We start from the raw sequence: 11,906 nt of genomic DNA, 5'->3' as shown, positions 1-11,906 counted from the left end.
ATAAACCGAGAGTTATATTTACAAATTTTCGTTGATCGTTCGGCAAAGCTTCACGACTAGACATAGCTTTCGACTAGCGCGTAATCCGCTTCGAGTATCTCGAGCTTCGCCGTGTCGCGTTTGTGCTCGGAAATTACAACGAACGCACGCGAAATACCTTTCACATTTCTGGCAAAGCGATTTTCGGCAATTTCATCGGTCGAAGGTTGCGAGGTAGACGGCAACTCGATAATCGCCTGACTTCAGGGCTACGAGGAATGGTTTCTTTAACCGAAGGACGAGCAAACCGTCGCCAAGCGTGAGCGCCGAGGGTTACTTCAAACGAACGAACAGCTCGAGGCGGTCTAGTTCTCGACGACGCGGAAGGCGGACGTCTCAGAGGACGAAGAAGTCTCAGCTTCAGGTTCAGCCGGTGCGATCGAACAGCCCCGTGTGGTTCGTACCACCGGAGAGGCGGCGCTCGAGACGTCAGAGACGAGTGTGGCGCGAGATCAGATACTTCCCTGAGACCGAAATTCCTGTGATCGAAAGAATCGACGACTGTTCGTCGAATCTGTCGGACGATCAGTTCGACGATCTGAAGCTGTTGCTTTCAGGGGACTTCAACGATAGACGAGAGGGAGGCTTGAACTCGTTGGTCTCGTCCTCGTTGGGTTCCTTCTCAGCAACATCCTCTTCATCGTCGGCTTGTCGGGCACCAAAGATCAGCGATTTCAACGAAGACAAACTGTTTTCCGAGGAGCTGCGAACCAGCGGCGTCCTCGCGCGAAGAACCACATGGCGACCCATAACTTCCAACTACTTCGCCAGCAACCAGTTTCTCAGCTTCCTGTCGAAAGGTTCGAGCAACCTCATCGGCAAAGAGAGAACGAGGGCCGACTACAGGTGTCTCTCGTCTACCGACAGCGAAACCGAGGACGAGTCCGATCGTGTTGGTCTTGAGCGCAGGAAAAGCTCTCACGCGATGCATAGGCAGCAATACCTGAAGAGACAAAGGTCGGGACTCAGAAGAAGGCCACTCAGGCGAAAGTCTCAGCTTCGAAAAGCTTCCGGTCAGCCAGTCTTTCTCGTGCGAAAGTGCTCGTCCTTAAGGAAAAGACCCAGTAAGGCTCCACTAGCGACCATCTTCTACGTTATCGATATTCCTAAGACATTCGCTTTAAAGCTTACAATGCATAATGTCGACGCAGGTATTCGATGTGACATAGGCTTGGAAAATGACAGGAAATTACGGTTCGATACAAGCTCTTCCTTCCTCGACTTTAACTTTAACTTTAGGGCGATAGCTGCTAGCGATTAGCGTTTATCTTATTTTTGTCTGGCATTCCGCGTGATCGACGTTAATCACGTAACAGAATCGCCGTACAAGTTTGGTTTCACCGCTGTTTTTGCTCCGGTTAAACTCGATTCGAATCCGTGCACGTACGTTCCACTAATCGCGCCTCTTTCCCATTTCTTTCTTGAAATCTTTCGACCGCGATAGCTGGCCGGCTCTTGATTGCTCCTTGCCCATATACGTACTTATTTATTCTGACTGCAACGAGAAGGATTACCATTGTCAACACTACTGAAATTTCTTATTTACCATTCCTCTCGTTTACCTTCTCATCGATCGAGAAAGCGTCGTTTTCTAATTGTGATACACGAACGATCCAAGTACTTCGTACAAGCGATTTTGCTTCAAGCCAAAGTGATATTTAAGCAATTAGTAGGCAGAGGGTGCGTTAAAAGTTAATTAGATACGTATAAAAAAAAAGGAGAAAAAAAACGAACACGAGTAGATGTATGTATGTGTCGTGACTGAAGGGTTAATCATCGATGTGAACATTCTAGCCGTGGGGTAAGCAGGCCGTGCGTGTTTAATAGGCGCAGGATTTGCCGGATGCATCCCCAGCAGAGAAATTCTTGAACCGCATGCTAACCATAACTTGACCGTGCAATAATTCCCTTCGACCTGTTCGCGTCTATAGGTGCGTGCGCAATATACACTTTGCCCTAAGGACCAGTCGATCCGCGTCCTGATAATTTTAACTAGCGGTTGGACAACCGGAAAAGATATACATTACAATACAATAAGACATTCCATTATCATTCCGGACGAACATTGCTCCTCCATTAAGCCACCAACTTTCTCCTTCTCCTTCTACTGTAGCTCGATATCATTCTCTGGACACCAATTACGGATTTGAAACTGAATATTTCAATATATCTGAAAGACGAGTTCGATCGAATTACTTGCAGACAATCGTGCGATTTCCTTATGCTCGCCTTATCGTTCGAAGATTTTTCGTGAACTTTCGTGAGTCCCTTCGTACAGGCGAGATTCGTTCGTAAAAGAGCGTGTACGATTAATATTGGAAGAAACGTTCGCGATAGAAACGAATCGAGTCTCTCCCGGATCGATAACGATCGTTCGCTGCACCCGCGTTTTCGAGCTGCTGGCGAGTCCATAAACACGCAGGTAATTAGGTAGAAAATGGAACGGCGCGGGTTTGTCGAAAGACTCGGGGTCGTTGAAATAAATTCAGTGATAATATTGCATGACCTAGTTTGGTTTCGTGTCGGTGCTCGTAGCTGGAAAAATCGTGTCTCGGCCGTTAGCCGATCGATTCTATGCATTTTCTCGAGTTACGATGCGTGACGCTAGCATGCCAACCCGTTTCGCATCGTGCGGGACACGTGGGCAAGCTGCGTTGCGACGCAGAAATTTACAACGCGTACCCTTTCTAGAATTTCGCGGACGAAAAAACTCGTCAGACCGCTTCTTCCTTGTAAAATTAATCATCGTCGCTGAAAACAATGCGCCGTTAGCGCCGCTCAAGCGGCTCGCTGCTCACCTATCGACAGTTTTAACGCAGTAAACTACATTGCCTACGATCTTTCATTAAATTCAAAATTAAATGATTTACGTTCGCCAGTTCCCAACCATTAACTTACAATAGGTTATGTAATTACGTTAAGCTACGGTTGGCCGGTAGAACGGCACAACGTGAATCGGCAAACGTGGTTCTAGAACAGGTCTGAGAAATTTGCGTGTTCGAAGCGTTTAAGGAATTCCATTTTTCGATAAATTTTGTTGGTCGCGTTTGGCGAGGTCGCTTTCAACCAGGTGTCTCCATGTTTCCATCTCGTCCCCGCGAATTGTCCAGCCAATTTCTACCGTTTCTTGAACGAACGCATTCACCGATCGTCCTCGAAATTCCACGGGTTGCGTGCCACGAAGAAATTACCTGAAACGAGATCGCGCCACGAGCTATCGAAATAGTACGTCCTTTTTCGGTTTCTCGATGCAACGAGCATTGAGAAATTGATCTCTCTTATTTAGCCATTCGTTCGAGGGTAGGCTGATTCGACGCGCAATCTGCCATCCTCTTATTTACCTATTTTCGTGTACGTGCGATTGGTAATCAAACGGACAAACGTTGCATCGTCGTACCAACTTCGTTCCATTCCACTAACCGTACTATTGGGCTGGCATCTAAGTAATTGCGGATTTTATCAATAGGTAGTATTGACAAAATCCGCAATCACTTAGATACCAACTCAATATATTAATACTTTACCGACTGATAGCCGATTAATCGGTTTTTTTGTCACCGACGCTTACCGACTGATAGCCTAGTAATTGGCTTTTTGTCGCCGAAAATCTATCTCATTATTTGAGCAGTAATTTGTTATTTAGCACTAAGGTACCTTGCTCAGTTGCGTCAGTTGCGTTGCTGTGTAAGCTCGCACAGTTTTATATCAATTTGAAAAACGTACAAAAAGAATGGTATTGGAGAGTCTAAACCGAAACAAAGCCGGCGCCAGGGAAAATCTGCGCTTGATATGCCGGTCGGACGTGCGTAAGCTGTTGAATCGCTAGCGGTCGGTAAAGTGTTAACACTTTGACTGCCACGTTGGTCATATATGACCGGCCACGATTTCTCCTGTGACGCCACGGTGGCCATTGGTGACCGAAGCACTTGAACTTCTTACAATTACAAAAATTGTATGAAAATTGACAGTCAGGGCGTTTTGAATATAACCGATAAATAGAAGATACTTTGAAATAAAAAGTGCCCCAATGAACAATTAAACAGTTTTATTAGATCAATAAAAAAAAGTGAGAACAATTCTTGCATCTAATGGTGCACTGTGTTTGCATCCATATCATTGAGGGGTAATCTACGAATATTATTATAAACACACCTTAGAAAATAATAGTAAATGCTGCTTTATAATCATATAATTGAAGTTGGAAGTGTACACATACCTTACTATTATATACAGAATTAGCAAATACTGTTTACTAATATCTTCTACACATTTCAACAATATATTCTGCACGTTTTACATGCGATGAAATAACGAATGCGAATGGTTTATTGAAATAAACGAAGCCTTGTTATAATATATCGCTATCAACTGTTACCAAGGCGCCACGGTGGTCACCCGTGACCACCAATGAGATAAACGGTCCATTGGGGAAGAACGTTGTCTGAAATTATCAATTTATTATTATTTTGCCATTATATGCTTTGAATAATAAAAATACTGCCGTGGTGTCCTCAGCGGAACATGTGATTTCGGCGTGGCAGTCAAAGTGTTAATCTCTGTTTGAAGTTCTGTTTGCGTAAGGCGGCGATATCAGCGGAGATCGTTCGTAAACAAACTCGTACTGATCGTTGCGATTTTTGTTTCAGGGGACATTACACAAAAGGGATACGAAAAGAAACGGACGCGACTACTGCAGCAGTATGCGTCGAAGCAGTTGGGTGAGTCGGACGTTTCATCTGGTCGGAAAAAATCATAGCGAACAAGTCATGGTCATCGTGGTTTCATCCTTAGCGAACATCACGCGTGGACGAGAAGCTCGCGACGGAATCGCAGCCGCGTGGCTCTTTTCTACATCACTTCCGTGTACGGATTTACGCGCTGTTCCCTAGCCCGAGTTCTCCGACATTTTATTTTTACCGTAGACAACGACCAGTGATTTATCGTCTACTGGTGCGTTTATCGACTCGTTTAAAAGACGCGAATGCGAGTCAGCGACAGCCGCTTCGCTCTATCTAGCTTTCTCGCTGCGTCATGTCAGCGCTACTTCCAATACGTTTTACATTGCTCGAGTAGACGCTAAGCGACACGCGAGGAGTCTCTGTTTCAACGTTTCGAAAGGATCGTTAACGATCCGATAAGAAAGAACATTCAAAAAGAAAACAGCTGCGACCAATTGCTTGTTTTCTCTCGAGTTATACGTTCAGACTCGTCGAAATATAATATGCACTACCTGGAAACTTCTTACGTACCAGTTGTTACATTCCGATTCGTTGGATCGCGGCGGCATCATTCGAAAGCTTCTCGTCCTCGTGGTCCGCGTCAGCTCGCGCGATAATCTCGCGCGCGCCTATTGCGTCACATCCATACGCAACCAGTCTCTCATTCTCTCTCTAGTCGTTCGTAATATTAATCACGTTCCGATTCTCAAGAGACACGAGCATTGCTTTGCGCACAATGCCGGCACACGCAATCGCAATGGGAATAAAAGAAGGAACGAAGCGGACAGGGCCGCGTGTTCTTCGCCCCGGCCACCGTTTTCCATCCGTTGTCTTCTACCGGTTTTCCTCTCTTACGCAATCCCCGTATCGCGCGCTCAGGGTCTCCGGTGCTGGTTCTACTCCCATGTCAAAGATATTTCCACCGATTTAACCAGCGTATCGTTTTTCCGGCAATGCCATCTGCGTTTCGCAATGGAAGAACGCGTTTGCCACGGCATTCTTTCCACTTTGTCTGGTTTTCTCGAATAGGAGAATCGCCCTGACCCAACCAGCTTCGTTCGTTTCCATACGAACGAACAGCTAAATGGAATTGTCTCTTGCAAAATCGAACGCGTGACCTTGTAACGCGCCAGCATACTCGTTTGCAATTAACGTGGAATTAAATTGGTTGGAATGGCACGTTGAAGGGATACGTGAGTTTGGTATTCGGACGAGTTCGATTTCAAACTTATCGATAACGCCTTTTCCATCTTTTTAATTGCGAAATAAAGAGCGACCAGTTGAAGTGTAGCAACGAGATCGCAACGTGTGGACCGGTTAAAGCTTGGCCACGATCACGAGCTCGGCCGCGCCTTCGGCAATGGCTCGTGGCTGCAGCTGCGATCGGTCGGTCCGCTGCGATCGGCCGCAATGTACATACTGTTTAACTGTACTTGCATACGGAAGAGCCACTTCCGCGTTATCCGCTCGTTATACGCGACGTAGGTACTTGTGCTATTGTCGCGCACGAGGCTTCCAAGCAAAGACAATTTTCTCGCTGCTTCGAGTCACGTTTGATTCGTGATTTCCCAACCGTTTTCCTGCACGCGGAAACTCGTTAGGTGTCTGCCAGCGGCGCCGATTCTTTTTCTCTCTCTCGCTTTTTCTTCGTTTTTTAACTCGATTACGATCTCCACGATGCACACCGCTGCCTATAATCCATTCCATTTATCGCGAACCTCTTTCATTGTACCAATGGTGAACACGACGAAGCGAGTTTCTTGCGCGTTGCCTGGTCGCGTTTAGATCCAACAAATTGTTCGCAACGAGAGAAAGCAGTTCGCTTAGCGAGTTAACGTCTCGATGTGCAACCAATCGCTGATAATCGACAAGATCTTCACGGGAATTTCGATACCGGTAGGGAAACACGAAATCGCAAGTAACAGGCGATCAGCTGAAATAACTTATGGTTTTATGCGGAAGAATCGGCACGAGGAATTCCGCGTTGTCTCTAAGTACATAAAATATGTGTCTATCGCAGATGTTTCGCACGAGTCTTCTTCTTAACTCGCTTCGTCACGCGTCTTTCTTTCCTTGTGTTATTCCAAATGGGAAAATAGAGAGGAGATTGGAAGGTTCGCGCGTACCAATCCTTCGAATATCACGGATTTATATAAAGTTCGATATTTGATATTTGAATATTATTATTGAGAAGTTGAGAAATTTTGGAAATAGAGGTGGTTAATCGTTGGAAACTTAGATACGTGTAAAACTTGTGGAATTTAGGTGTCTGCAAACAGGTATTGGGTTGTCCGAAATATTTCTTTCGTTTCATAAGGTGATAATAGATGAACAACAATTTCTGTTTTATATTATTTTATTGAATATTTATTTTTATATTATTTTATTTATTGAGGTATGATCCATTTCGTTCTATTTCTATTATTATGTTCGTGCACAATTCAATAAACTAATATAAAAGAAAAAAACATTGTGCGTCTATTATTTCCTTACAAAGAAACATTTTGGACAACCTAATATTTCCAAGTTGCGATTCGTCCTCCCATTCAACGATCTATCGTCGCTTTTGATTCACGACTATCCCAGCAACTGCGAACAAAAGATAGCTTCTGCCTGAGGACGTACAATACCTACATATTACGTATAACCAATGATTATCCTGTCACGCCATTGTATTCGCTGCTTCATCGGTTACAGCGACATCTCGTTCTACCTTTTTCGAATAACTTGCGACGATGTAGCGCGGCGGGTCGCAAGTTCGTAGATGTCGCCGCATCTCGTTTTCGATATTCAACGCGTTTGCAGGACGATGCTCGAGTGTACTCTTTTGGAAGCTGCAGCACCATGGTACCGTAATACGCGACAGTTGGAAAAAACGAATGATGGAGATTCCTTGGTTTACAGCGATAGTTATCGATAGGCGTGATTCCATTAGAGAGAAAAATATGGTACACGGCAGCGAACGATCCGAGCTGGATTTACACCGCTGGTTACGATATTGTCACGGTTCGCTCGAATCTTATTAAATTCCATGGAGCGTGACCGTACGCGCAAGCGTTCCCTCCACTCTCATATCCTCGAATATCGTAATCGAAGAAACCGTGACCGTAACCGTAAAACTCGGAACGCGTTCAAACGGCGACGGGATTCTAGAAAAGTGGACATTTCTGTCGACCGGCCCATTATTTTTCAATCGTTGAAATCCGCTCGAACGTGTTATACACAGCGTAGGCGTTCGCGTCTAACCGATGGTAACGGTGGCGAAGATGGTAAAGATGGGAAAAGGGGTAGCGGAGAAGAGAGGCAGTGAAAAACTAGCCTGCGAGTTTCCCCTGCTTTGAGAATCGGAACGAGAAAACAAGAGAAGAGTCTGGAGGGTGGCTTTTGCATATGCACGTGTGTGTGTGGCACACAGGGGCTGGAAAGGATGGAGGAGGTGTCGGCGTCCTCGGTATCGCAGGGGTCGAGAGAACGGGTTATGGAAGCGGCGGTGGTGGTGGTGGTGGTGGTGGTGGTGTTGGTATTGGTGTCGGTGGGTGCGTCGGCGTCGGTGTCGGTGTCGGCGTCGGCGTCGGCGTCGGTGGCCGACCACAGCCACGTGCACGCCGCACGCAACGCCGTGTCACGCACAACGAGAAGCGCTATCATTCAGGTAGCGCCAACTATTGCACGATTTAACGTATAGATTTACCTATATACATGCATACATACATACATATATATATATATATATCTTTTCTTTATCTCGTATCACGCCTAGAGAATTAGAGTTTAGCTCAGCGGCTCGTGCGGAATCTACTTACCTACTAGGCGGAGCAGCATTTAGTCATTAGAGATACCACATTGTTAGTGATGTGTGGATTGTCGTTTCGGTAGGAAACATTATTTTCATTAGTTATCCGATGTTGTTACGTTCACCGAATCAGTGTGCATTTTCGACTGTTCATGTAGTTTTCTCTCCTCACCGATTTTTCGTTTCCTCGTCTGTCTTTTCTTAGCGATACCGACCTAATTAATTAAATAGTTTTCTTAATTCCTCCTTAGCTACTTGTGTTTCGTTTCGTCCGGTTATCTGGTCCTTTGTCTGATTTAACCGCTGTGCGGTTCGTTATACGAAGGAGCAAGATAAAAGCTAAGAAGATTGAAATCTGACTTCCAATTAAAACGTTATCGATCTGTTTTTAAGAAGTTAATCGAACGTGTAAAAGTGTGCGTTAACCACGTCTGTGTGTGTCTTTATTTATTTATTTTTTTTTCTTTATATAACGCTGTTCGCTAGATAACGTAAAAAGCAAAGTCTTTGATAAAAATTTCCAGAGGGCTTGGTAAAGCGGCATTGTCGGGCCGTAAAGAAGAGAGGAGAATAGGGTTCGTGAAGGTACAAGAATCGCGATATCCTCCAAAGAGTTGTCTTTATACGCGGAAAAAAATTTATGAGGAACGCAAGCATCAGAAAGGGATCGCTGAATAGCTGACAGGCTGTCGAGCACTCGTTGGATAATTGCGATGCCGTTGGTGCTCGTCTTAATTAAGCGACGAGCCCCTCGGGCTTCGCACTTCACGGCACTGGCTGCGCTTCCACCACTCGTTGGCTTTTCCCGTGAATCCGATCTCTCTGCACCGTGCCATTGCTACCGTAGAAAAAATCACGTTGTCGCGAACGCGATCGAATTAATCGTTAGACCCTTCGTTCTCGGTCGATTTGTAACGCGAACGCGTGCAAACAAGCCAATTAATGAAACGTCGTTACAAAGTACGTACTTGTCGATTTAACTGGAAGTCAGATCGTAAGATATCGTAAAATCGATCGTATTGTACATATGAAATTTCCCAGTGTTAACGGATTAGCGAGTTTAGTATCGTGCAACGACGCGTGTAGATAACATAGATTGTTTTCAGCGAATCCGTGTTGTTCCGCAACACGATCGCTGATGGTCTGTCGTAAGTGTGCACGATTTAGATCTTTATCCACGCACGTAGATATGATGTACAGTAACAGTCTAATTGTGCTTTATCGATCGAACGGAGAAAACGTTTAGCCCATTCCGTGTTACTTTGATCTCATCTAATCGATCACGTTTGCTTTTCTCTTTTTTTTTTTTTTCTTTTTTTGCTGATGATTTCGATCTCGTTCCTACGCGGCATCTCGTCAGATGAGTCGCAGAGGATCGCCGGATCGAATCATCGCTCGAGCCATCATCATTTCACGTGTCACGATTCATCCGTAATTAATCTTAGTAATCCGTAAATCATCATTCTCATCAGTAGTGATCACAGGCATACGCGTGGTTCAACCTCTTCATGTTCTTCTCTGAAAGTATATAATTTAAATAACATTAAATATTGCCACAACGATCAACCAAAGTATGTTAATTCAATTGTTAGAAATTTAAAGTACGCAAGTTTCCTTTTTTTATCATCTGCTATCCGATCCATTGCTATTTTCCAGACCCTAATGGACAGGTAAAGTCAGTGGATCGTAGGATTTAACAAAGAAGAAAAAAAAGGGGAGAACAGTGGAACGATTTAAATGTGCATAGAACTTGAAGAGGTTATCACGTTCTTTCTTTGATGTAGCTCGCTTGCTTGTAATCCCTCGTACGTACCGATTCGCGCAGAGATGCTTTTACACCTTAGATACCTTTGTAATTCGACTTAGCCGAGACCGGTTGTTCCACCTTCGGGTGACTCGAGATCGCAGCCAGCCATCCGTTGGCATTCTTGCGACTTGCCTCGACACACTCGCGAATCTGCCCGCAACATCTCGATTTTTCCGTATCGGCTATTAGTCTACTCGCTCGAGCATTGACAATTTGTGTGTAAACAATCGCGAAACAGCGCGTTTCCGCATACTTGCTTATTCAAACGGATGATAATCCCGGAAATTCGTGATAACGTTGCAAAGATGGCTTACGAGACGCTCTTCTACTCCTTTTTTCTTCTATTTTTCTCTCCCTTCTATCTTTTCTTTTTTTTTTTTTTTTTTTTATTTTTTCCGATTGCTTTTCTTTTTCAAAGTAATAGCCAGTCTTTAAAATGCACTGTTACACGCGTTCAGCAGTTTCTACACGCCGGTATCGATAATGAAGAAAAGTTGCTAAGACCGTTAAGTCGTATGCGACTGCGAGTTGCTGCGACCAACTCGATCGAATCGTTACCGACACGCTGTTGCTACGAAACAGACGAAACCAAATTTCTAGAGACTGTTACTTAACCGAGCGACGTTGTAAAATGATCGATCGTTTTAAAGTTGTTTAATTTCCCTAAGCAGAGCAATGTCCTTAGAAAGTACAATTTGTAATAACAGCAACTTGTGTTCCGCGGCAGATAAAAATAAAGAAGAAACAACGAAGAGAGAAAACACAGCAGTCGTACAATATCCTTGTTTAATGCCTTTAGTCGAAGGAAAGAGACAATTTAAAGAAAATGGTGAATTTGATGCGAAGCTCTACTTTATCGATTTATGGTAGAGTCGGTTGAAAATTTAGCGCTATCGTAGCTGTTAATATGTGAAATTACACACAGGCCTTTCCGATCGTTTCGTAAACGTTGAAATATTTCTATCTACGAGTCAGACGAGACGAGACAGGTATGATTTATTCGCATATTCGCCGATAGTAAAATCGTGAAACACGTTGGTCTAGTGCTTAGTCGTCGCGTTGCATTCCAAGCGTCTTTAAAAGCTGCCAACTGGAATTCAAGTTACGTGGAAGTGGTCCCGCCGGCGAGATCGAATCGCGTCACAGCCCACCTCCTCTTCCGACTTCCCTGCGCCACTGCACAGCTGCGAACAATCGATAAAAGTGAAATCGTCGTCGTGGCAGCTTGCGAAGGTGGAACGACCGATCATCGGCGGCGCCGTTTAGAACCTGCCCGAACAAACGACTCTCTTCAACCCCTTTCCAGTTTCTTCGTTCAGATCACATCCAATTTAGAAGAGAAACCCACCATGGAATAATAACGTCGAGACGAATGGATCGAATTTGTTCGTACGCCGCCCTTTCTTCGTTTCCAGTTTCGTCGCGCTTCACCGTCGGTCAAGTTGAACAGTAAGCGACGATATTCAGTTGGCAACTAAGTGATTGCGGATTTTGTCGATACCACCTAATGATAAAATCCGCAATCACTTAGTTGCCAACCTAATAAATT

General features: G+C 44.7%; 1 protein-coding gene across 10 annotated transcripts in view; it reads left to right on the top strand.

The window, feature by feature from the left end:
• LOC132916696 (disco-interacting protein 2) overlaps positions 1-11,906 on the top strand; it is a 40,819-nt gene that overhangs the window by 14,069 nt on the left and 14,844 nt on the right. For 3 of the 10 annotated variants that reach the window (XM_060976916.1, XM_060976915.1, XM_060976914.1), the window contains exons 2-4: positions 247-1,103; positions 4,686-4,757; positions 8,173-8,409. In XM_060976916.1, the coding sequence (XP_060832899.1) occupies positions 247-1,103; positions 4,686-4,757; positions 8,173-8,409 (1,166 nt within the window). The remainder of the gene's footprint in view (positions 1-246; positions 1,104-4,685; positions 4,758-8,172; positions 8,410-11,906) is intronic. The other 7 variants (XM_060976924.1, XM_060976923.1, XM_060976920.1 and 4 more) reach the window with 3 other exon arrangements.

This window comes from Bombus pascuorum, chromosome 2, assembly GCF_905332965.1.
Source record: "Bombus pascuorum chromosome 2, iyBomPasc1.1, whole genome shotgun sequence".
In the NCBI taxonomy this organism is placed as follows: domain Eukaryota; kingdom Metazoa; phylum Arthropoda; class Insecta; order Hymenoptera; family Apidae; genus Bombus; species Bombus pascuorum.
The sequence above is the reverse complement of the archived record's forward strand: the minus strand, read 5'-3'. Positions and strand labels throughout refer to the sequence as shown.